Genomic DNA, 25120 nt, shown 5'->3' with positions numbered 1-25120 from the left:
TGGGAGCAGCAGCCTGGGCGGCACGCACAGCGTGCTGCGAGCTGGAATGCTTGGGGTGGCCGCTCTGTGCGGGACAAGGGCAGGTGGCTGCATGGGAATGCAGCAGCAGTGAGACCCAGCATCTCCTCCCAGCCATCAGAGCAAGCTGTGAACACGCAAACCACTGCACGGAAGTTTGGTCTGGGCTGATAATGCAGCTCCTTTCCCCACATCACAGAGGGAGGTGGTGAAGGTGCCTCATTTCTGAAAGCTGTGTCTGTTGCACCATTGCCTCAACTGAACGGCCAGTGTGAGCACGCAGCAGTCTGTGCTCTGCTCTTCCCTCCATCCTCACTCCCCTTTCACCTCTCTGAGAATCGAGCTTTTGCTTTGGGAGAAAGTGAAGTGATTTGTCTGATGTCACACAGTAAAGCCAGTAGCAGAAGCCAGCTCCAGGTTCCTGCTTTCTAACCACTAGAAGATGTTCTCCATGTGTGTGCTACAAGCAAAGAGAAATATGATTTTTTGAATGAACATGAATATAATGTGAATATTGTTACAGAAATCGTGCCCTCAAGGCAAGAGAGAATGACTCCCCTTAATCTGAATGGAATTGGGTTTTTGTCCTAGAAACTGGGAGCTGAAGTAGGACTTTGCATATCAGAGGTGTCCCAGTTGGCAACATGCTGGTATCCAAACAGCTGGTACAGTGAGACAGCATTAATTCTCTTAAATTATCAAGGCAACAGCTGCACATTTTGCAAATTAACATGGAGCACACAGCCAGTAATCACAGCCCATCTCTGCAGACCAGAAACTCTGCATAGTTGATCTGGAACAACAAATAGTAATGAGGTTTGGGATCCAGAGCAGAGAGGGAAGACAGATCCCATCTGCTAAAAGGTTACAAAAAAAAAAAAGAATTAACAAAAGGATTTACTTTTTTCTGTTACTGTTATGTCTCTGGTTAGGCAGGGAATAGAGGCCCAGTGCCTGTATCACCCACACACTGCAGTGGGACAGCTGATATATTCAGCTCCTCAAGGATCTTGCTTAAAGCTCTTTCAAGCTCTTCCAGGAACGGAATGTAAATCTGAAGGCTGGCAAGCAAAAAAAACCCAAACAAATCCAGGCAGAACTAGCAAAAATAATCACTAAGAAGACAGAAGAAAAGAAGATTTTGTGGTTGTAAAAAGACATCAGAAAATTCAATGGAAAGAAAGCAGAGGTAGCATTAAAACTGCCCAAGCAGAACCATTTATTGCATCTATCATGAAGTGTAGAGGCAGGTACATCCAGCCAGGCTCCAGGTTTGGAAAAAAACCTCTTTTGTAGGATATTGGGATGTTGATGAGGATGATAGATTGGTACCAAAGTAGAGAACTGTTGAAAAGGTTAAAAATATTAAATAAAAAGAACTTTAAATATATATATAAGACAATCTTGAGTGAATATTTGTTGCTACTCTAAAGCACATCTTCCTGCCACAACTTGTATCACACAGTTTCAACAGCCTCTCTTGACACAGTTCCTGTGAGATGCAGATACAAGCAGATTATTAGCACAGCTACTGTTATTATCTGAAGAAATATCTCTAAGCATGAAACTCATCACTAAGAGACAGGATTATTTCATTTTCCCACAGAAAAGAAGTACTAGCACCACTGTTAGATACATAAAAGCAGAATCATAGATGTGGTGGCTGGGGAGGGACCTCTGGATGTCATTTACTCCTCCCATGCAACCAGGCCAACTGCTCTAGTTAACCAGGCCCACTGGTTAGCAAAGTCCTGAAAATACTCCATGATGGAGATTCCATCAGCATTTTAGGTGAATTTCCCTAGTGTTGCACTATCCTTCTGGGCAAAGAAAGCGTCTTGCCCTCATACATTTCTCAAGCTGCTAGGACTCAGGAGGATTAATCTCCTTACACATCTTTGCCTTCTTTTTCATCTTCCAGAATTTCAATGGGCTTCATTTTCAGTGGGCATTTATACTGCAGGAGAGTAAACTTCACTGTTAAATCATCACCATAACTAACTTGTGGTACAGAGAGGTTTCTAAGTCACTGAGAAATGAAATGATTGTCCTAAAAAGTCACAGCATATAAACAGAAGCAGGACCTTGAGACTTCAGTGTCCAAGTCACTAATTTCAGCCAAATGAGATGCATTAATAATTAACGTAGAAAATCTACATTAGAACTATTTGTGAAATACTTGGAGGTTACATGCTTTTGCATAAATTTTCTAAGTATTAACGGAGATCCCAATGGAGTCAATAAACTGCTCTTACTCAATAGATGGGGAAATAGCTGTAAAAAGGTTAAATGACTTATGTGACATCAAGCAGTGAACAGGCAGCAGTGATTAACTGGAGCACAGTCTTTCTCAGTGGAGTGGCCCTGATCCATTTTATTTGGGTTCAGCAGCATGATATTCAGCCCAGAAACTGGTTTGGTGATCCTTAACGTTTTCATGAAATTCGATTTCAGCTTGGCTTCCTGTTGATTGCCAGAAAAATTGCTGTTTCCCACGGAACACCATTGTCTTCATGGTGCTTACATCACGGATCTGGATGAGGAAAGACCAAACCATTATATCACAGCAGCCTACATCTCAAGTACACACAAAATACCGGGGTCTTGCCAATTGGATACTCAGGGGAAAAGCTGCCCTATTCAAATGTTAGAGCAAAATATGGTAGAATTCAATATTGCTCACTCAATTCTACATTTACACAATAGTCTGGCCATCCTGGGCTTTGAAGTTGGCACCTGGATAGAAATCTCCAGTGAGCAGTTGGGTCCCCACCCATCTAAACCACCTCCTCTATGTTTCCAACTCACCAGGATGTAATTAAAGTTTGTTTGGTTGCTCTCATGGCTCAGGTCAACATACAGGCCTCGGATTGCTATGTGATGCTGAGGAGCCACGTTGATGAAGGTCCGACACACCACTTCTTGTTTTTGACCAGGTGATTGAGTAGGATTCACTATTTCACCATGGGGACCAAACAGCTGCTTGTCACATTCTGAGAGGGAGCAGAAGAGAAAATGATTTAGTGGAAATGTCCAGTATCTACAGGAAAAATATGTTTAAATTAAATGCAGGCGGAAAACATTCTCTAAGGATTTTCATCTGGGAACCTCCAAGCATCAGCAAACACCTGCAGAGAGCTTGCCTTTAAAACAGAAAGGTAGTCCATATACAATATCCATTCCAACATTCCTTGAAGAGGAGCTAATTAGCTCTTAGAGACAGAACAAGGCTTCAATAGACTTCCATAGACAGACATGACCTGTGGAACTCCGCAGATCTTGTCACGGGTCCCTTAAATCTAAAGCAATAGTAAAGCTTCCAGTGAAGTACCTTGGTAATATTTTTTGGTCGCATTTCTGCTGTTGTACTGAAGAACCACCCCATTTCCTGGCAGCAAAACACGCTGTTTCACAATCAATGTATTTGTTCTGGAATTTATCAGAGACAAAGTAAGCTTCCTGCAGCCCATCCGCCACATCATTCGTCCGGAAAACAGCACAACCTCACCTGGAATGGATGAGCACAGGGACTAGAAACACTTCTACTTCAAGTGAGACAGGTCTGAATGCAGTTCAGCTTCCCATATTACATGGGTCAAATCAAATAATTTCTATGTCTTGTCCCTATCTCATGAAACAGTTAACTAATCTATCTGTACTGATTCCAACAAGAGGGTACGTTGCAGAGTTTCTAACAGGCCAAAGTAGGAGGCATCTTTAACCCCATAAGGTACTTTAATCCCATATCTACCAACAAAACAAATAAGAAATCATCATGCAGGGAGAGGAAAGATATCATCTTAGGTTAATCTTATCTGGCAAAGACTTTGTGAAATTGAAAAACTTGTAAAATGGTTTCAGAGATTATGCAGGCTCCATCCAAGATAGCAAGAACTAGTCAGGGCACCAAAAGCCTGCAGGAAAATGAGTTGCACATTTCCCAACAGTTCAAGATAGTTCCCACTTAGCCCTGGGCAGTACCTGCACTGCAGTTGAGGGAGCTCTCCAGAACATTGATTGTGATCTCCTCTCCTAGAGGACGTCCAATAGCAACAGTGCAGTCACTGCTCTCTACACCTGTCATGTTGATGACCCCACTGGTATTAAGAAAGAGCTTTCCACAGATGCCTGTGCAACAGAGACAGATGAGAAACACATCCAGCCGTTAAAACACTGCACTCATTCCTCTCATGGCACTGTGAAAAGACGAGCATCACGTATGTCCATCTTCTGGGTAAAGCACAGTGGGAGTCTGCTGCCCAAAGAGTCCCAAGTCAGAAGAGCCTTGGGAAGCCAACGGAAGGCTGTCATTGTTCCTGGCTTAGATAGCATGGAGAGCTCATGGCATGCTGTCCCCTGTAAGCAGGAGCATTTCCTTCTGTGCTCCTGTCTCTGTATGCCCATAAGGTCACTGGAACCCCATCACACACTTAGCACCCATCTGTACCTTTTGGTAGTTTTCTCACCTTCACTGATCTCCTTCATCTGTTCCTGAGGGACAGCTGGCAGAGCAGCTGAAGGAAGAATCAGGCCTTTGTATCTTGCCCCTTCAGCATTTGCAGTAGTCATCAGATGCATGGCTGGTGTCACTGCCTGCAGTTCTGCTCCATGCAGCCTGGTGTCCACCCCCTGCTCAGGACAGGGCCCTGCAGAGCAGCCACGCAGCACAATGGCCTTGGGGAAGTGCCTGCAGAAGATGGGGCTCACGTGCTTACGAGTGAGCCGGTTGAGGCAGAAATCGTGCCGTGTCTGAACACCATTCCCACATGAAGTTGAACACTGCAGAGTAAGAAATCCATAGGTCTTTATGCGTGCATTTCAGTTAGTATTCAGAAATAAATAACGTTGGCTTGCTCACGCATGATCCAGAATTCTGATCTTTTGTACACTGATGCTGTTCTACCACTTGACTTTTCAGTTCTTTAGTTTCATCATCTGTAAGATGGAAATAATGAAGCTGGCCTATCTCCTAAGGGACTCTCTAAACTATAACCTTGAACTGCAGGACTGCTCCCCAAAAAAATCCAAAAAGATCTGCATTTGAGAAGAAAACATGCCCAAGGTCGTTATTACACAGCTGGAAAAACGTGATACCTCTGTCCATTCGCTGAAGCTCCATTCATAAGAACACATTCGGATGACACAGGGAATGGTGGTAAGGGGCTTCTCTGACACAGGACATGAATGCTGCTCCAGCAAAATCTCTTTGCCTTGCTGAATCTGCACACAGGTGACCAGCTGAACAGATAAGCCAAGCCCACAGCTGGAGGAACAGGGGCCCCCTGGGGTTACCTTCCATCTGACAAAGGACAAGGAGGAGAAAAATCAAGGATGAAACCCTACCCTCTACTGTTTCTCACCATAGGGAATGTAATGCAACTCCCTCATTCTTCTCTCCTTTCTGCTTCTCAGCAGCTTTCTTCACCCCTTTACCTCACACATTTTGCTGCCTAAGTACTTACAAGGCAGCCTCTGAAGCAAGGTTAGGCATTCTGGAATAGGTTTGGTGTGGGGTCCAAAGGAAGGGCACTCGCATTTTACAGGAAACACACAGACTCCAAATTGAGTCTTACTGCATGTCCATTACAATTTCCCTCAGGGTGACATACACAGGCTTAACAGCAAAATTAATCATATCTCCCTCCAAAATGCACACCACTCTGAACAGCCAGATCAGAAACCAACTTAGGGTCAGTTCATCTTGGGAGTGGCATTCTGTAGCATGCAAAAAAAAAAACAAACCTCAGATACCAGTAGCTTTCCAGTCCCCATTTTACAATCCTAAGCCATAGCCTAGATCACACCACACACATTTACAGACAATTGCCCATGTGGCCCTTATCATCATTTTGACCTTGGGGGGCACGGCTCCAAGTTACACAGTTCCTGCTCCTGTGGACGAGGCAAACCATCACACTGACTGTCTGCCACAATCTCTTCTTCCTTCTCTCTGGTTTCCCTTGCACAGTAGAGGACCTTCTGCATCACACCTCCTCCACAGCTTGCACTGCATGAGCCCATTTTGTAATGCCACCTAAGAACAACACAGCCACCAGTGAGTATCTCCAACTCTCACCCATCTTCCCTGGAATTTGAATCCAATTCTATCAAAGTACACCTGGAATTCTGCTAATGCACATGTACACACTTGCTAATATTTGAGAGATATCAGTCACCTCACTGATTACAGTCTGCATTGCTGTAGTTCCTCAGAAAAGTGCAATCAATTTCCTTTAGTTCTCAGAGCAGCTATCCCAGATTCTTAGAGTATATAATACTAGCTACTTTATTGTAGCTGGCATGTATGTCACCAAATTTTCCAGTTACAGATTTGTTCCCACTTTCTCAGAGTAAGAAAGGAACAAGAAGTTTTCAGGTTTGCCATGGACTCAAACTCCAAAGACTTCACTTAGTTCTTATTGAGAATTTACCAATCCAGAAAACACTCTGAGTTTGATAAGAATGGATCACTGCTACTGTTTTTGGAGCTGTCTGGCCAGGGCAATCTCTTGCTTTCAAAGCAGAGAAGAAGAAAATAACATCCCCAGAGTAGCTCAAGCCACGTCACTGGGCATACATAGAAGAAGGAAAAACCTCACTGGTTCATTGTCTCCTGGTAACTGCTTTACCTTGGTGGGCAGGGACTGAGATTGCAATCTTCCAACCTGCTCTCCGGCTTTGCTACTGGATGACAGTTTTCTTCTTGGGTTTTTTCTTTGGTGTCAAAAGCCACACACGTATACTGTATCTGAGTCTTACCTAGAAAAAGGGAAAAAGAAAAAAACACCCTACCACATTGCATACATGCAAATGTTTGAAAATAAGCACATAGTGATAAAAGTAGTATCACTCATATCTTTGTCTGTGAGACAAGAAAACTGTCCAGGCATACTCATTCCACCCATTTTCCCAACTCTGGCAGCAGTAACCACCCATTTCCCATTTGAAGCCAGACCTCCTTGTCTCTTTTTGAGATACAAAATAAATTGTGATCACAGCTACCCATGCACATTGATCTGTCGGGAGGAAATGATCAGCTCCCTGGGGTTCTTAGGTTCTGAGCTCACACGTACACCCAGGTAACATTTTCTTGCAGCACTGAAGGATCTCACCTCTACCACAGGACACTGAACACTCTCCAGCTAGAGGGCTCCAGACATAAACACTCTGATTTTCCAGTTGGATATGTCCAGGTGATTCTGCAGTCTGAAGCAAACCCACGTCTTCCTCCTCAGAACAGAGCAAAAAGAACCAGGCTGACACTGACACCTGTTTTCCCAGAGTCCTGATCTAATGAAGGCAGGGGATACCTCCAGATCAAATCCACAGAGGCATATTTAAGCACTTTTTCTATTTTTGCAGATCATACAAGTTCAAACATCAAGAATAGCTAAAGGCAACCAACAGCCCAAAGCCAACCTAATTCACACTACTTGAGGCTGAATAGAGATACCTGAGACTGAAGAGAGATGCCTAAAGCAGTCTCTTTCCCTCTGTGAGTGTAAGCCTGGCAGTGGTTCTCCAGAATGGATTTGGATCTGTGATCCACTGCTGAGAAGCCCTCTTCCCTGTTGGCAATCTTCCCTCTCACATCAGAACCTCTCTGTTTGACAGTGATGTATTTATCAGTGCAACAAAGGTTATTTGAGTTTCTGATTTTTTTTTAATTCTTTTTTTTTTTTTTTTTGGAGTCTGAGGAGAAACAAAGAAGGAATATAGTCCACAGCTGCCATAAACAAGCCACTGCTAATAACTGTGGAATCCAGCAGCATAAATTAAGAAGGACAGAGCTCTCTAAAGTCACAGAATTAACCTTTAATTGGACAAATTTCCTTTGTGTAAACCACCCTCCCAGACTCCACTGATAAAGTGGTTCCTTCTAACTGATAGCCTCACGTGGATCACAAGTGCAAAGCTCTTGGTTCACCCAAATGCCAAGCTAATAAACTCACTTTGTCCCATCCCAAAGGGCAGACATTAACCACACACGGCACAATGGAGAGTGGTTTTTCTTGTGCAGAACATAAGCTGTCATCCACAACAGTCTCTGATTCATTATGAAACTGAACACAGGTCAAATTCTGCTGGGCAACACCACTTCCACAGACAGCAGAACATTCATCTGTCTGAGATATCTTCCACCTAAATGGGAAGTAATTGTATCACCTTATTTCTCATCTGAATCATAGAGGTTTATTACTCATGACATTTGTTGCAGAAAAGGGCCAAACAAATATTCAGCTTCTCTACTTCAAGAGCCTATCCTGGATGTGACAGAGGATGGATGCTGGAAATTTAAGTCCTTGCACAGTAAGAATTCAGCTTAGCTTCCAGGAGCACTGACCTGTATGGGCATGGTTCCACAGCACAGGGTTCATACCCTGGAAGGGGTTGTAGGAGTTCCAGACACAGCTGATTTTCTGTTATTTCATTCTTCGTCTGATCAAAGCACACATGGTTCACCAGTCGTGTACCTTGGATGTGTAAGTAAAGGAAGGAAATTTACAGTTTACCTCTATTCTAGGAAGATCCTGTAATTTCACTTCAACCAAAGTATCTGTGTAAGAAAAAGAAATTGTATATCCCAGAAGATGAGAAGGGTGATGCATAATCCACTATTAAAATAGAAAGATTGCTTATACTGGCCGTTTGCAAGAACAAGGTTATCAATCATAATTTGATCTAATTACTTCTAATGATCTTGATGTCTGATTGATGAAGGAAAGGTTGCTGAAAAGATGCCCTAGCAGTCAGTCATTGGACTTTCTGTAGAATTAATCATGTCATACCATCACACAGCCCGTGTGTGATCATCAATATCCAAAACCAGACGAGGGAAAAACAGAGAGAAACTGCAGACTTTCAGTGCCTGTGGCATGCAAGTCATAGAATATTCATAATCTACTCCCATAAACAAGATTTTTAACAGTACTAAACATAAAAAGATGCCCAATTTAAAATAAACTTGCCCCAGATTTGTGGAAAGACATTACAGTACAAAGCTCAATGGATAAACTGCAAAGAGTCTCCATTGCAGTGGATGAGCTACCCACAAGGCATTCCTGCATCCCAAAGAACATGACTCTGTGAAGAAAAAGTCAAGAATCAGACAGCAATGTTATCTTTTCACTACCCTCCTGGTTTTCAAATGATGTGAAAAATATTGGTGATAGGTGGATGGGTGGACTGGATGATCTCAGAGGTCTTTTCCAACCTTGGTGATTCTACGATTCTAATGTTTATTGATGAGGAAGGCCTGAATTCAGCTTTCAGCTCTCAAGACACAATTTTCTCTTGGTTTCTCAATGTCTTCTGCTCCTTAAAGTCTTAGCTTTTTCATTTTTCTGTTTGTTACTAGGGCCGTGAGGGTTTTACACATTACAGCATTTTGAGTTCTCTAATTCAGCAGTCACTTCACCTACAGAATCTACTGCGGGATAAACAGTCCAGACATAATTAGTCTTAAAGTATGACTTCTTTAAGTGATCATTAACGTATTACTAAATTCTTTTCATAAATGTCTTGAGAAAATTGCCAGTGTCACATGCAGTGTGTGGTAAACAAGATGTCAAACCATCTACCAGAGTGTTCTGTTACAATCTGTGTTATGATTTCTACAGGGAGACAGGAAGGATTAGCCATGACAAAGGAATAGAATTCTAAAAAGGAAGCTGTATAATTAGCTCTGAGGTTTTAACTAGACACCAGATACCACTGTGGTCTCAAATGTTTGATGTTCAACCAAATTACAGTCTTCGGTAACTTTGAAAAATCTGAGAGAATTATTTAGTCTTAAAACCAGAAGGTAGGCCAAAACCAATCTAAAAATCCTCTTCTGAATCAAACATTTTCAATACCATTTGGATGATTCAGCTCATTTGCCAATCTGCTAATTTAATTCAAATCCTGTACTACTCTTTTCCTTGACTCACTTTAGCACTGGCAGCTCTAGTTCACTGTCAGTAATTCGCTTTACATTTAATTTCAGCCATTTAATGACTTCTAAGTAAGTATCTAACACTGATAAGTCACATTCATTTCTGAAGAACTGGGTGAATATCAGCCAGCCAAATTAAAAGCCTATCTAGACCTTCATAAGAAGTAGATACTCCTGCCTCACCTCCTCCACAGGTCACTGAACACGGCCCCTGCTGAGGAATCCACCTGTATGTCAGATTCTCTTTTGGCACAAAGTAGCTGAAGGTGATGTCTGGGTTGGTGGCATCACCATATTCTTTTGCATACCTTCTATAAACCTGATAAAAGAAAAGATGGTGGTCAATACACAAATCAACTCACAATCACTTCTCAGGAGAGACATGAGAGAAGATAGTCCTTCATTCTTATCCAGTCTTGAACCTCAATGCTACAACAACCAGTTCTTCCAAGGTACAGTAAGAGTGAATTCTGTGCACTAGGCAGTGAAAAAAAAAAGATTTAAGCCAAGCAACAGGTTTGACTTAGTATGCCTTTTCTCACACATACCCATTCCCTAGACCTGCAGAAAGCCTGCAGGAAGCACACCTCAGCACTACCCAGGAAGATGACCATTGCTCTTACTGAACTCCAGCTCCAGCAGTCTCGGGCACAAAGCCCACTGCATCTCTGTTGACTGTACTCAACAGAGCCACACAAACTCAGTATGGCCAGTTCTGACCAGCTCCTTTCCAACTCTGCTGTTTCTTTACCTGTATTTCAATTTCTTCTTGTGATGGCCCATCCATATGGATTTCCTCCAGGCTTGGCAGGTTGTCCTCGGTGAGAAACACTTTGTATTTGATCTGTCTGTCCTCCAGAACTGAGGGATAGGTGACATTCAATGAGATTTTTCCCTTTCCAGCAACCACATATTCACCTTTTACCTTCACAGCTAGAAGAACAAAAGTTGCAGTGAGGTTAAGAGATACGGTGCAGACAGAATCCCTCAGTGCTGGCAGCCACAGATTGCTCATTTGCTAGAAACCAGTTTGATTTAAATCAGATATCCCAAAAGAGAGCATCCCACAACAAACAAACTGCATAACCCAGAACTTCCCTCACAGATCCTGCCTGCTTGTTTTCACAAACTTGTTTGAGCTCTGCCTGTACTCCCACCTCTCCTTTTCATTTAACTCACCCAAATGTGCGAAGAGTGGTCTCTGATTGATAACATGGACAGAGGTGGCATTATAAGGCAGGGACAAAAATGTAACATACTCTGAAAAGGTGGAAAGAAAGAACATATGGTCATGATCCCCTCCTGTAGCTGTCTGAAAAAGGCAGAGGATTACAGATCAACCCAGCTTTGCCTTATTAGCAAAATATTTCTTGGAGGACAAGCCTTGTAGGCAGCAACAGGACTCATTGCAGGCAGGGGTTATATAGGCAATATTCATTCAATAAAGATACAACATCAAAGGCCAGCAGGCTTAAATTCACACTGACCTTAGCTCTACCAGCTTGAACACAATGGTAGTGATGGAAAGAGCCAACATAACAACTGAATTTTCTGTTCTGTTCTCATCTATCTTTCGTTCTTCCTACATTTATATGCTAGTATGTCTGTGTGATACTAAAAGAGCCAAACCAGTTCTCTAATGGATGTTTATGCTCTCGGGCAGCATCTGATAGAGCTCTCAGATCCCATAAACATGCAGGACTTCCAAATAGCTACATTTCTTGTCCCTATCCAGAGAAGAACTCTGAAAAGAAGTCACCATGCCCCCACGACAGCTATACCCCTGTTACAGACCTCAGCTGCCTTCTCTGTTGGCTACCCAAACTCCATCTCCATATGTTCCATAAAATGAGAACAAGCAAAACAGAAAGGGAGGTCACAAAGAAACTTAAGAACACCTAATATGCTCTGCATCTCCTACAGGTAGCACTAAGGCTGAGGACTACACACCTTTAGCTTTTCCTTCTGTGTAAGATCCAATCACTTCCATGCAGGTGGTATTATCACCCCCACAGACCTTGCAAGAGTCCATAGCCTTTTTGGAGTCCATTTGGCCATCACACCCAAATGCCTGAGCAAAAAGGAATGTCTGTTAAAAATGGCCTAATTCTGAAAAGAAAGCAAGCAATTGAAAGCAACATTACCTGAATTCCTCAAACTTTCTTTTTCATCTGTAATATGAATTTAAGGCACAGTTACATTTACACCTAAGTCTGCATTTGTACAGCAGCATACAAAACCAGGGATTGGAAAGTCTTAGCTAAGAGCACAAAAAAGTTTCATTAATTGTATGACATCTACTTTCCCATAAGAAGCAGCCCAGAAAGATTTCTCCTGTGACCTAAACCCCAAATCCACACCCAGCTCACATGCTTCAGCCTGGCCCTCAATCCCACAGAGCTCAGAGCAGAGATTTTATCCTCATTCCCACGAACAAGAGAAATTCACACAATGCTGCAGGAGGATCTCAGCAGGCTTAGCAGCAAAACACGTGCAACTGCTGAATTTATGCTAGAGGCTTTGGATGCTGCCATAACACACATATTTATCACTATTGCCAATGAAACGGCAGATATTAGAATAGATTATGCCTATGCCCTCTGCTGTTCATTAGCTGGAAATACATTACAAAGCATTAACACCAGGAGAATCTGGGGAGTGGGGGGGAAATTAACAAGTATACCTTAGGATTGTGAAGAAACAACACACAAAACGACATGGTCAGCACTGAGGAATTACTGAGATACACACACTGGGGGAATAACAGTGTGAAATTAGTAAAGTACTTTATCTAGAGAGCATTGGATCCAGTGACAAAACTACATTAGTAATCTAATAAAAAAATTCTCTTATTTTGGAAAGGACTCGGTGTGAGATCCTACTCAACTGATTCCTTTAGCACAGATTACATCAGAGCTTCACCTGGATTCCTCAGTCACTTACTCTGCAGCTTCCTGCTACACACAGATGGAAAGTCCCATCTTCAGAGTTATCAGGCTCACATCTGGTTCCATCTATGAAACTGTCCTCACGGCTTACCATGAACTCATCTTCAATTGCCTTGCACATGTGCTTGCACTGCGTGTCCCCTGGAGGAGGCAGACATGAGGAGCAAGTTGTTCCCCTCTCAGGAGGACATACAACCACCAAACAGTAAGAAGAAGCTAAAAAGAATCTGTCAAAGAGAGTATCTAAGTTCACCTGGAAACTAAAGGCATCATTGAAATGGCCTTTTGATTCAAAAATACAGCAAGGCTCATGAATGTTTTACTCCACAAAGAAACCAGGGTTTCTCAGCCTTTTCTTACCTTTGGCAAAGCCAACAGCAGAAGTCCAGGTGTAAAAGGATGGCACTCCTACAGTGAGATACAGTGGCTTTAAATTTGTTGCTGCACACTGTTCAGCCATAAAGTCAAGCTGGGTCATCGGACAGGCCTACATCCCAGAGAGAATTGTATAGATAATGAAAAGTTACCAAGCACAGAATCTTAAGCAGCATTTCACCCACTAGCTAGGGGCAGAAAGCAGTGGCTGATAAGTAAAACAGTAGAATGACTACAAATAAAGAGCACCACTTTAAAGTGAGGCTGCAGGATATGCAAAGAATTGCATTCAGATGATGCTCTTTGCTGCTTATTAAAAAAAAAAAAAAAAAAGATAAGGAAAATAGGACCAACATAAAAACATTCCTCCAAAGAAGATTAGCATTAAATGAGTCTCTATTTTCCCAGTGCTTGTCCTACTATAAAGGCGTAAAGAGAAATGCTTCATTACATGTGAACAATGCAATTAAATAATGCTGTTGTCTTCAGGCACAGTGGAACAAATACATCAGACAGAGGGAAGCAGCATGCCAGATTTTAGTTCTCCTTCCCACAGCAACTGGCTGTAAAAAGTACAGTCCCAATCCACACAGCTTTCAAAGGGTTAAGCAGCATTAAGAGAAAAGCTCAGAAGATGCAATCAGCTGCCATACCTGAGTATTGCATATCTCTGCTTGAATGCTGGCCCCCTGGCACTCCTTCCCTCCAAAAGCAGGCCTGAAAATGACAGGAAAAGAACTCTCCTACAGTAGCAGGCTCATGCCAAGCAAAGCTCAGACTCCTTGGCTCTGAAAGGGCCAAAAGCCTTTGCAAACTGCAGGTCCACACCTCTTACCTGGGGTTATTACAGAACCGCTGCCTTATCCGAACTCCACCTCCACAGCTGCGGGAGCAGGAGGACAATGGGCTCCAGCTGGACCACTGCCCATGGACTACAGCCATGGGATTTAGTTCTTTCAGAGAGCTGCACTGTCCCTTGGAGCACCACTAAGACCAAGAATACACAAAATTGGCAGCAGCACCTCATGAACCCAGCAGCTCTGGCATCTACAAGCACGACATAAATCTCCATCTTTAGGCAGGCCAGTCTGTCATAGAGATGAATGAGGCATTTTTTCACAAGAGTCCCATTTTTAATTATAGTCTAACATGAGGTTGGAGTTACAAAAAAAAAAAAAAAAAAAAAAAAAAGCTGATATGTTCTTTCAAGCAGAAAGCAAAGCCTTAGAGAAGAGCTGTTATCAGGCTATAGGACTGCAAAGCAGCTCCAGAGATACAGACAACGTGGAAACATCAAGATCAGCTGATACCAGCTTCATGGCCTTAGCTTCTTGGCTGAGAAAGAGCAAATCCACAGCACCCACATCCATTTTTGATTATTCCAGCATCAGGAGCCTCTTTACCTTATTGATGCCACACTCAGTACCATCCAAGAGGGGAACAAGAAGCCGGGTACAGCTGGATTTGTCTCCTGGTTGTACATGGCATGAGAGAGCTTTACATATATCCTGGTGTGACAAGAGAAATGAGGTCAGGAGGTAACTCATCAACACTGCAGTCCCAAAAGCTGCTCAGTGCATGTCCCAGATGTTGGTTACCCCACAGTTATCCAAAAATGCAAGCAAGTTCCTTAATTTCTCCTGCTATTAGTGAAAAGTTGTGTGCACGTCAAATGACCAGCAATATCAGCTGTAATGCTAGAAGAGGATCAACTAAAACAGTTAAAGTTTCATGCAAATTAGTGCTTCCTCATTAACAAAACGTGTCCAGATGGCAGCTATTAGCCATGTTGCACTTCTCAGCCATGTAGACTTGCACAACTGCAGGGAAGAAAGCTGAAGAGATCCAGCAAACAAGAGCTCCCCAAGACAGGACCCAAACCTCACCTGAGTAGCACAGCCAGTACTAGCACTACCAAACCCAGACAGAAGGTTCTGGGTACTGTGTAAACCTTAAAGAAGCCTTGTGTAGACAAAGGCAGTGATGGAGAGAAGAAAAGCATTTTAAAAACCTTTTAAGGTTTGCTCTTTGTCAAAACAATCTGTGGCAGAAAAGCACCTTCAATCCCTGCATAATAATAACATCCCTAGCCCTCTTCTCCTGAATGCTAGCTCCACAACACTTCCCAGCTGCCCCCAACAAGACACACAAACTTTCTACCTACAATATTGCTGTCAGTAAAGGTGCACGCAGTTGCAGCACTCCCAAAGGCTATTTTACATTGCTCATCTGCTCCATAGTACAAGCCAGGCTTCCATCCAGGGATGCTGCCTTCCATGTCCGGCAGGTCATTTAAGCAGTTTGTTTGGCCTGTGCTAATACAGACATAAAAAATATCACTTTCCCAGCTGTGCATAGTAAGGACAATGACATGTTTGCAAACTTCTGCTGAGTTTCATTCTGGGAGTTGGCTGTTGCTTTCCCAGACAACACATGCTTACTGTGGGCTGTGATAGATTTAGCTGCAGCAGCTGCCTGGAGATGCTCACAGTTCCCCGCTGCTGAAGTTAAAACAAAAATCCATGCTTGTTCAACCAGACAGCTCACAGCCTACATCGTATGTTTAAACCTAGATTTTCTGATGTTTTAAATAACATTTCCGAGCTGAAAAAGTGTCTGAGGAGTTCAAGACAGCCCAGGTCTGTTAGTCACTAACCAAACTAATTTCCAGCTACTTGAATAAAAGACTGGGTTTAACCTCAGCAACAGCCTCAAGTGATAAGAAACAAACAAACAAGTACATCACAGTTCTTCATTTTCTAAGAAAGTTCTGTTTTATTCCTTGTACTTCCCTGTTCTTTCCTAAGCTGGCAGCACAGGGAGGTGCTCCCACACATGCACACAAAACTCGACCATTCTCTTACCTGACAAAGGCCAGGAATTCTTCTCGGCTACACTGTGACCAGACGAGGTCAATGCTATTATGGTTCCCTGCTGAACCCATGATGTAACCACTGCTGCTGCATTGATTCCCCTCACCATCATGGGGGATGCCAAGACTGTAACAGAAAAAGCACTGTGCTCTGAGAAGGAACCCAGAGGTTTTGTGTTCCTGCAGCACGTCTGTTATCTCTAACTATCTAAGCAAGGGCCAAGCTCCCTCTTCAGAGCCTTTCCTACTACAATTGTCATAAAAGCTTGTAATTGTTCCAGAACTTGCAGAAATGCAAGGAAATCTTTACAAGAGTTTTAAATAATCTATAGGAAAGCCAATGTTATGACAAGAGATCCTTTTCTTTCTCTTGAATCCTTTAAAATAGGGATTGTTTTTCCCTGAATAAAACACATTGTGCTACTCTGGGGCATTCCTACTGACCTGTGCCCAATCTCATGGGCTATTGTGACTCCCAAGTCAAAGCCAGTGTCCTGGGTAATAACACAGCTCCAGGAGGAGGAGCAGACTCCACCTAACTGAGTCACTCCACGTAGCTCCTTGTTCCCATCAGGTAACTCCAGGTCAAACCTAAAATAAGGGAGACACATCCAGAAGAAAAAGCAAATAACCACTGCAACTAATAAAGTCAGGACTAGATATATAAAAACAACTTATTTGCACCTTCCTGACCTAATTTTGACTGCTAGCTAGCATTTTTCCTGCAAATATAGAACTCCCTGGGGCAGGATGGTAGGAGTAGAGTCCCATGAATGCCAAACTACACTAAGGACAGGAGAATCAGCTCCAAACAGAAGAATCAACCCATTTTCAAAGGCTCTGTGCAAATCAGTGTCACTGTGCTGGTGACTGGACAGCAGTGGTTTGACTTCCAGCCTCTGACAGGACAGGGGGGATTAATTACAGTACCTGGTCACATACAGGACAATGTCAGCATGCTGGGGATCAGAGTCATTCTGGGGGTTGACCTTCTTGCTCCACTCACAAACACTGATCAGCGAGGAGGTGATATTTGTTGTGATGTTCACATTCACCTACAATTAAAGCATACATTTGCACATTGCATAAAGGTTTAACAACCCACCCCAGACAACACTCGAGCAGAATCCTCCCTGCTCACCTCTGGCTCTCTCAAAACAAGCATTTGCATCAAATGAACCCTGAAATGAGCACCCAGTGAGGCGTCTCGCAGCAGTTCTGCCCCCTGTCAAGTGATAGAAAGATTCCATAAGGTAGTCACCTCTCTCAATACCTGTTCCCATTTACAGAGGTGTACTCACTACAAAAGTAACACATCTGGTAATTATAAGGACAAACACAAAACCAGGAAGTGACACATATAAACTTTTGCCTGATATTACATATGGAATTAGATCAGTAATGGAATGAAGATCTTCTAACGTTCACTTTTATCATGCAGCTCCTTCTACAAGGGTAAGCTTGCTGGACAGTCCCAAAGAGACACAGAGAGACACCCTACAAGTAAGCAGTGCCCTCTAATAGGAGCAGAGAACCACAAACACCCCTGAAAGAACACTCACAGAACTGAATCTGTTAGCAACAGTAGGAGATCTCACACTGGAACAGCAATCCAAACAGAAAGCTACACTCACAATGTTCAGGTTAGCAAGAATATATCGCTCCGTGTCCTCTTGGTGGTACATGTAAACATCAGGACCTGCTACAACCATCAGCTCCAGATGTTTGACAGTTCCATCAGCCCTCTTTTGTAGGCGAGGAGCAAAGTGCCTTGCTGAGCAACAAAAAGGGACACAGAGTTTAAAATGCCAGGCAGCACAGAAGATTCTATAAGTCCATTCTCTTTTCCTGAAAGACTAAAATAGTTCTGCTAGAAGACCATTTCTGTGCTTACTTGCCTAAGTTTCCCACTTCGGATGGTTTCTTTCACCTGTCTTCATCCTTGATAACAAGTTTTTATTATCAAAATAACAAACACTTAATTGAAAACTTGCAGTATTTACAACTCAGTAAGGTGAGTAACATTCATCAAGTATAATCATAGACTTGCAGATGCAAACCTTCCTCTCTTTCTCCTCATTCAAACAACCTCACTACCAGAAGACAGTTTGTCAAAGAAGAACTGCCAGAGGTTCCTCTCCATACATCTTACCTCTTGCTGTTTTTGCCCCTGTTCCAGCACTTCTGAAGAGAATGTGGGGACTGGAGAAGCCAAGATCCTTCAGCAGGGCAGTATCTTTGCTTTTGACAGGCCTGATATGAATCTTTTCTTCATCTGTAACAATGACTCCTTGCTAGAGGAGATGAAATTCCACCTCTGAGTTATTGCAGACATTTGCTACAACAGAGAACCGTGTGCCATATCCTTCCTGTTTCTTCTTTGTAACGCTCAGACTTATTAAATGGATGGTTCACACATGTTTGGGGTTTCAAGCTGCAAGCCTGCAAAGGCTGTAAATGCTTGCAGAAAAGCTGATAAGCTCAGTGCATACTCACCAGCTGCCCTTCACAGTAAGTGACTCTACACTCAGCCCCAGGAGGTGCCAATAGATTTCCACCTGCAAAGCAGTTGCCTGAGAATCGCTTTATTAAGCTAAAGGAAGAGTTCACCACTTGACTGATCACAAAGGAAGAGGAAAGAAGGGTATGGTCCTCTAGAAATTCGAAGGTGTACACTTCTCCCCAAGCCTTAATGGAGCAGCGTTGGATGCGACATATCAGCCCAATCTGCTCTTCTTTACAAGGGCAATTCAGCTGAGCAACAACAAACTCAGGTACTGAAAGACATGAAACAAACAAACAAACAAAAAGAACAAGGGAAATAGTCATGAAAAACAATGATACGTGGAAAAGAAACGTAATGATCTGTCTTCTTAGGAAAAATTATTCTCTGAATGACAGCTACGGCCTTTTGAGGTCATTCTGTCAATAGGCAAAGAACTTCTGTCTCTTCATCTGTTCCAAAGTGAGGTACTCAGACTGGGAACAGACAACAGCTCTGGAACTGGCTCCTGGATGATCTGTGCTTCCCTCCCTCGTCAATGAGAACAGTTCATTTGGCAAAGTCTGAGACAGATTTGCTTCCTCAGATGTTAAATATTACAGAGTGAGAATTACCATAAACTGAACAGAGACACTGAAAACAGCAGTAGGTAAACTCACAAATTGACAGCATCCTTGCTTTAAGAACATGACAGTTCAAAATGTACCTTTATGCTGAACTATCCAGAACAATCCAGACCCAGAATGCTCCACCTATGCATTTCAAAGTATTAATAAGTGTATTTGAAGCTATTCTTAGTCTACACCTTCCCATTCGGATGACTTAGGTCTGTTAATCTTGTAGAAAAAAATACTGATATAGAAAATAAGGACTACAGCTGAAAAAGATTTGTCATAGCTTCTTAAGTAGATTTTAAATGCTGGCCCAGTTCTTCAATCACTTACACACTGAGACATGGATTACCTCACTGAGCAATGCAACTCAGAAATGCTAAATGCATGTCAGACCAGGGTTAGTTAATACACGTTCTTAGTGTTATCAAATGTACAGGATTAGGAATAAACTGACAAATATGTTCCAAAATCAAGAAGGAAAGAGCTCTGCATACCATCAGACGCTGAGCTGGTTCCAAAATAAGAGAAAACATCATCTGCATCCAAAGCTCTGAGAAATCTCTGCAAAAGAAGGATAGCTTTACGTTTTTTAAGTAAAACAAATGGACACGAGGTTATTATTTAACCGAAACGAACCTGGAAGGAACGTCAGCAAACAATTTAACAAGCATCGATGCCAAGGTCTAATGGTTTTATTTTGCACTAAGTGTACGCTGCACAACGGCCACCCAGAGGAAATAGCTTTATCTTCTTGATTAGTGAGGTCTGATACATCTTGGCTTAGAACACGTCGTGTTTTCTCTTCTTTTTCCTAGAAATAAAAAAGGCTTCCTGGAAACGGAGCTTTCTGGAGGTCAGGCTTACCTCTCGGAGGATGGAGGGCCAGCAAAGCCCCAGAGGGAACATTATGAGCACTCGGATGGTCAGACTGATGATCATGCTGGAGGGATTGCAAGCAGCACCGCAGAGCAATCTCTGGCCCAAGGGTGATTAAAATGTTCGGTCTGAGGCATCACGTGGAACGGAAGCAAAGAACGCAGAGTTTAAATAAACAGGAGAGATGATCGACTGCAGAGGGGGACAGTCGAGGGGGAATTGAACTGCTGCGGGAGGATTTACAGGAACAGCTGGAGGGGGAGAGCTTTTGCACAACATTTGCAACTTCATTACAGCCAAAGAGCACAGCAATGAGAGCAGCTTCGGGCCAGCTACAGCAGCCAAATAAACAAGGAGCGATTTGTGTGGGGAAAGGGCTCTGACTTGTCGAACCGTGCGTTCCTGCTCGCCAAACCTCAGCCCAACCAGAGCCCCTCGGGGGGGCTGTGAGTCAGGGCGACGTCCCGCAGGCCGCACACCCCGCAGCGGAGCTCCAGCCCGCACAGAACCGCATGTGAGAGCTTCGGGCGCCCGCCCCGCCCGCCTCATGGTTCGCCCCGCCGTTGGCCACCAGGAGGCGCCGCGCAGCCCCGGCCCCGCAGCGGAACGCAAAGCGCGGGGCGCCGTTCCCCGCCGGGCGCTGCACCGCTCCCCTCGCACTGCCGCCCCTCGCCGCGGTCCCGCATGGCGAAGGCGGACCCCGAGGCGGCGGCGGCCTGCAGGAAGGGCCGGAGGAGGAGATCTCGGCGAGGCACCGGGCAGCACGCGGGGACGGCCGCGCAGAAAGGCCCGAAGGCGGCGGCGGTGGCGGCGCTGCCCCGCAGCCCGCAGGAGTTCTCCTCCAACTGGAAGGCGCTGCAGGAGGTGAGGGCGAGCCGGGCCGGCTGCCGTGCTCTTCATTAACGCAGCTCCAGGTGTCATCGTTTAAAAAGGTTCTTTGTGTCTAATAACGACCCACGGGGATGGGGCTTTGCAGCCAGACAGAGCCCTGCTCAGCTTCAGTCCTGCCAGCAGTGATGGCAAGGGTGAATTGAAGGGAGATAATCGCTCTCACTTCTGTTTCCCCCCTTTTTCTTTGGTTCTTTTAGCTACTGAAGCAGAAGGCGAGCACGAGCACCTCGAAGGAGCCCCTCCTTTCATCTCAGACATACACCAAGAAGCAGCATCCGCTCAAAGAGGGAAACAGCCAACAGGATCCAGCTGGCACCGGGGATGAAAACGCGTTGAAACCCAAATCCACAAATAAAAAGGACAGAGGTCCTGCTGCACACAGCGCTCCTTTGGCCAAGGAGAAATCCAAGAAGGCTGCAACTGACAAGAATTCAAAGCTTAAGCATACAGATAAGAGGGCCAAGAGTTCAGATGGCAACACTCCTATGGCTGAGCCCAAACCCAGCGGGGCTGCAAAGGACAAGAATTTAAACGGCACCAAAAGTGATGGGAAAGGCTGCAAAGAAAAAAGGAAAAATGGCAATATTGAAAAGGAAAAAAGTGATGTGAAGCATAAGAAGAGGAAAGCTGAAGATACAGCACAGGAGCCCAAAGAGTGAGTACTTCAAGCATCAGTACATGCACATGAAAATTTGTTTTAAGAGGTGTACAGAGAAGTATGCTCCTAATAGCTGTGCTCTTCCAGGCTTTATTTTGGGCAACAGAAGATGCATGCTGCCCCTCCTCATATACAACAATAAATCTACATAGATGACAGTATAGACCACTTTTCAGAGAGCTGATTTCTTGATTTTAAAAAATAAATCTGCTTTTTGCACAGTCTATGCAGAAATGCAGTCACTTTAAGACTACTTAACGGAATTAAATTTATACTTACCAGGGCTGACATCTGGTTTGATGATGTTGATCCAAAAGATATCGAAGCAGCAATAGGACCTGAAGCAGCAGAAGTTGCCAGAAGGAAAATGGGACTTGAAACAGGCCAATCCAAACGGTCTGTGGAGCAGGTGCTGGTTAAAGAGAAGTCTTCTGGAGGGTGAGTGGTGTTCCAGCAGGAAGCACAGGCATCAAGATTACCTTCTAATAACTGCAGACAAAGTTTAAGCTGATGTCTGAGTCTGCTGTCAGTCAAACTGCTGAGTTTTTCCTGTTTGTATCAATGTGTGAACCTCGCAGCTTTGCTATGTGATCCCCGTAAAGAGATGTGTCACTGAGTTGTCCTTTCTTTTAGTCTTACAAGAGCTGTAGCTATGGACTGTGAGATGGTGGGAGTGGGACCCAACGGCGAAGACAGCATTGTGGCTCGTGTGTCCATTGTGAACCGGTTTGGAAAGTGCATTTATGACAAGTATGTCAAACCTACGGAAGAGGTGACAGATTACAGAACAGCTGTTAGTGGCATCCGACCTGAGCATCTAAAGACAGGTTTGTACAGTGATTGTGCAGTACAAATTTATGTAAGCCCAGTCCCAAAAGATATAGATGTCTTCACAAAAAATATGCCATGTTTTAATTGTAGGTTGCTTAAATGTTGTATGTGACTAATGCAAAGTGTTTCGTTGCGTGGTGTCTTTAGGTGAAGATTTTAAAACAGTTCAGAAGGAGGTCGCTGATATCTTGAATGGAAGGATTTTAGTCGGGCACGCATTACACAATGACCTAAAGGTAACAAAGCTCTAAATACTGAAAATGAATGAATCTATAATTTATCTTCCAGGATCAGTCAGATAACACACCTGAACTCCTAAAAACTGCTGCTTTTTAATTGTTAGCTCAGTTTCTTGTCCTCTCACACTGTACCAAGTGTATCCCCGTTCACTGGCACACCAAGTTCTTCAGTTTCCACACCAATCTTAATAGCACTGATTTGGATACTGAAGAGCAGCAAACTGTACATTCAGCTATATAAATTTGTGTAGCAGCACTCCTTACACTGGGAATATGATTTCTTTCAGGTCCTATTTCTTGATCATCCTAAGAAGAAAATACGTGACACACAAAAATACAAACCTTTCAGACAGAGAGTCAAGGTAAGAAAGTGATGGAAAGGAATACCTTGATTAACTGACACCTGAGCTGCTGACTCCCAGCTTTTAGCCTGCTCACTCCTATGCTTGCCTCACTTGTCCTCGTTTCTTCTTTCCAGCCTGAAACAGAGGTCTCTACTTTTTGCTGGTTGAAAATACAGATCTAATTGAATGCTTGGTTAGCATTTAAAGTATGGCAGTGTTACTTTGTTAGTTGCAAATATTACATGCAGTACCTCTGCACAAAATTCAGCAATCCTCCTACTCCTTAGCACGTACATGACCTTCATAATGCTTTTCTGGAATAGCAAAATAAGATTATGCAGCTCTAGTAAGTTATAGTTATGGTAAGGATATGTAATACTCAATAGCGTTATTTGCATATGGATATTAAAAAATGGATGGTTTCAAGTTTCTACTTAGACTCCAGAAGATATAGGACCTTATTTAATATTTAATAATTATATACTGTTTGTTTTTCACAGTAAAGCACCTCAAACATAAGCCTTAGGGTTATGATACTACATAGAGAATCCTCTAAGCAGTGCATACAGATGTGCATAAGCCTCATAATTCATTAATTTTCCTTGCCAGTTCACCAAGGGAAGCTGTATACATACACATACATAATTTAAGCAGTGTGAGAAAGCATGATTCAATCTTTATATTTCTAGAGTTCACGGCCATCGTTGAAGCTGCTCTGTGATAGACTTCTAGACGTTCAAGTGCAGACATCAGAGCACTGCTCGGTATGTATCTCATCAATGTAGCCTTTTAGGGTAGGTTAACAACATGGTACACGTTGGTTCTGGGATCAGAGTTCAGTCCAGAGTCTCATGTCTTCATTCTCACCTCTCAATGAAAGTCAGCAAGCTCTGCTTGGATACAATCAGGTAAAAAGATTGCCATCTAAGCTTTCTTAGTGGTACATGCTTCATACCACTTCAATTCTTTATTTTCATAAACTTCTCTTGCACAAGTCAACTATATTTTTAAATACTGATTCTTATTTTAATTGTTATTTTAAGATCCCCAGGGAGAAAAGTAACATCAAAGTTCCAGTTGCTTACATTAAAAGCAGCATACTGCACTGTTGTGCTATGATGAATAGGATAGAAGTAAATCCATCAGTAGTGAGAGCCTACTCTCAGCAGTTTTATCCTCTTAACTGAAACTGAAGCTAACGGTAAAGGAGTAGGAAAAAAAAACAAGCAAATTGTGAAGGTATCTCCAAGATCCTGTAATCAAGACTATTTTTCATAATGATTTTCCAAGTCACAATCAGAGAGAACATTGCATAGCATTGTAGTGGGCAACTTACATGTTCACCTTCCTCCATTAGTCACTCAAGATCTGAATCTAGAAGGAGATTATGAAATGTTACTTGAAAGGATGTATTCAAATGAAAGATTTCACTGTTTATTAACAATAACATTTTTAAATCATATCAAGCCATGTTTTGTTAAGCCTCCTTTTCTGTTTTCTTTTAGATTCAGGATGCGCAAGCAGCTATGAGACTGTACACCTTAGAGAAAAAGAAATGGGAAACTGCTCTTAAGAACAAATCTAAAGACAAACCATGAAACTTGAATGATTCCACACTGTGTTCTTTAACTGCATTTGCTGCTTCATTGTCAGATCCCAGGCTACTCAGAACTAACAGCAGCAATTTGCTAAAATAATACAAACAAAAACCCAGCAGAGTACAGTGAATGTTGCCATACAAGAATACTGCTGAAGTATCCTCTTTCTGGACAGGACATACACCCAATTAAACAATACTTGCAAATGCCTGCATTTGTGAAGTACTTCATTAGTAATTGGAAAGGAAATAAATACTAAATGAGCAATAAAAAGAGAAAGTTTTTAAATTATGATGGATGCAAGAAGAAACTGATATTGCTTTACTATTACTCTCAAGATTAAAACCTTTATTTTGGATTTTTTTGAAGTCTACAAAGGCAAGTTCTTAAGTATTGCTATTAGTCTCACAATTGTG

General features: G+C 43.0%; 2 protein-coding genes across 3 annotated transcripts; one reads left to right on the top strand and one right to left on the bottom strand.

The window, feature by feature from the left end:
- Nucleotides 1–1204: 1204 nt before the first annotated feature.
- On the bottom strand, nucleotides 1205–20432 carry ADAMTS13 (ADAM metallopeptidase with thrombospondin type 1 motif 13). Of its 2 annotated transcripts, none has more exons than XM_090121597.1 (30): nucleotides 20132–20432; nucleotides 19762–19828; nucleotides 18647–18927; nucleotides 18303–18444; nucleotides 17785–17924; nucleotides 17292–17375; nucleotides 17081–17205; nucleotides 16595–16741; nucleotides 16143–16277; nucleotides 15443–15593; nucleotides 14682–14786; nucleotides 14114–14265; nucleotides 13932–13995; nucleotides 13264–13390; nucleotides 12899–13044; nucleotides 11906–12026; nucleotides 11135–11215; nucleotides 10707–10888; nucleotides 10139–10274; nucleotides 8363–8492; nucleotides 7971–8160; nucleotides 7131–7248; nucleotides 6648–6777; nucleotides 5873–6052; nucleotides 5113–5317; nucleotides 4485–4797; nucleotides 4000–4146; nucleotides 3350–3526; nucleotides 2827–3011; nucleotides 1205–2551 (listed from the first exon to the last, which is right to left on the bottom strand). In XM_090121597.1, exons 1-30 carry the CDS (start codon nucleotides 20204–20206, stop codon nucleotides 2393–2395), a joined length of 4395 nt encoding a protein of 1464 aa, XP_089977723.1. In that variant the 5' UTR covers nucleotides 20207–20432; the 3' UTR covers nucleotides 1205–2392. The 2 variants fall into 2 exon arrangements, with proteins under 2 accessions (XP_089977723.1, XP_089977724.1); XM_090121598.1 differs by having other exon boundaries at nucleotides 7131–7245.
- Nucleotides 20433–20753: 321 nt separating this feature from the next.
- REXO4 (RNA exonuclease 4) lies at nucleotides 20754–25108 on the top strand. The gene is made up of 8 exons (XM_031601804.2): nucleotides 20754–21007; nucleotides 21232–21689; nucleotides 21975–22130; nucleotides 22326–22519; nucleotides 22671–22759; nucleotides 23050–23124; nucleotides 23796–23870; nucleotides 24612–25108. The coding sequence occupies exons 1-8, from the start codon at nucleotides 20828–20830 to the stop codon at nucleotides 24702–24704; spliced, it is 1320 nt and encodes a 439-aa protein (XP_031457664.2). The 5' UTR covers nucleotides 20754–20827; the 3' UTR covers nucleotides 24705–25108.
- The last annotated feature ends 12 nt before the right edge of the window (nucleotides 25109–25120 follow it).

This window comes from Phasianus colchicus, chromosome 19 (assembly GCF_987193195.1).
Source record: "Phasianus colchicus chromosome 19, bPhaCol1.hap1.1, whole genome shotgun sequence".
Lineage (NCBI taxonomy): Eukaryota > Metazoa > Chordata > Aves > Galliformes > Phasianidae > Phasianus > Phasianus colchicus.
This window is presented reverse-complemented; position numbering and strand designations above follow the sequence as displayed.

Bases quoted from the DNA above. Each gene is read 5' to 3' on its own strand.
- ADAMTS13 (XM_090121597.1), bottom strand. From the start codon at position 20,206: ATGATCATCAGTCTGACCATCCGAGTGCTCATAATGTTCCCTCTGGGG. The intron at 13,391-13,931 runs GTATGGCAGCTG...TCTGGGATGTAG, and splicing joins CAGAGATATGCAATACTCAG to GCCTGTCCGATGACCCAGCT. The intron at 4,798-5,112 runs GTATCACGTTTT...CTTACTCTGCAG, and splicing joins GCTTCAGCGAATGGACAGAG to TGTTCAACTTCATGTGGGAA.
- REXO4 (XM_031601804.2), top strand. From the start codon at position 20,828: ATGGCGAAGGCGGACCCCGAGGCGGCGGCGGCCTGCAGGAAGGGCCGG. The intron at 21,008-21,231 runs GTGAGGGCGAGC...TGGTTCTTTTAG, and splicing joins ACTGGAAGGCGCTGCAGGAG to CTACTGAAGCAGAAGGCGAG. The intron at 23,125-23,795 runs GTAAGAAAGTGA...TTATATTTCTAG, and splicing joins CTTTCAGACAGAGAGTCAAG to AGTTCACGGCCATCGTTGAA.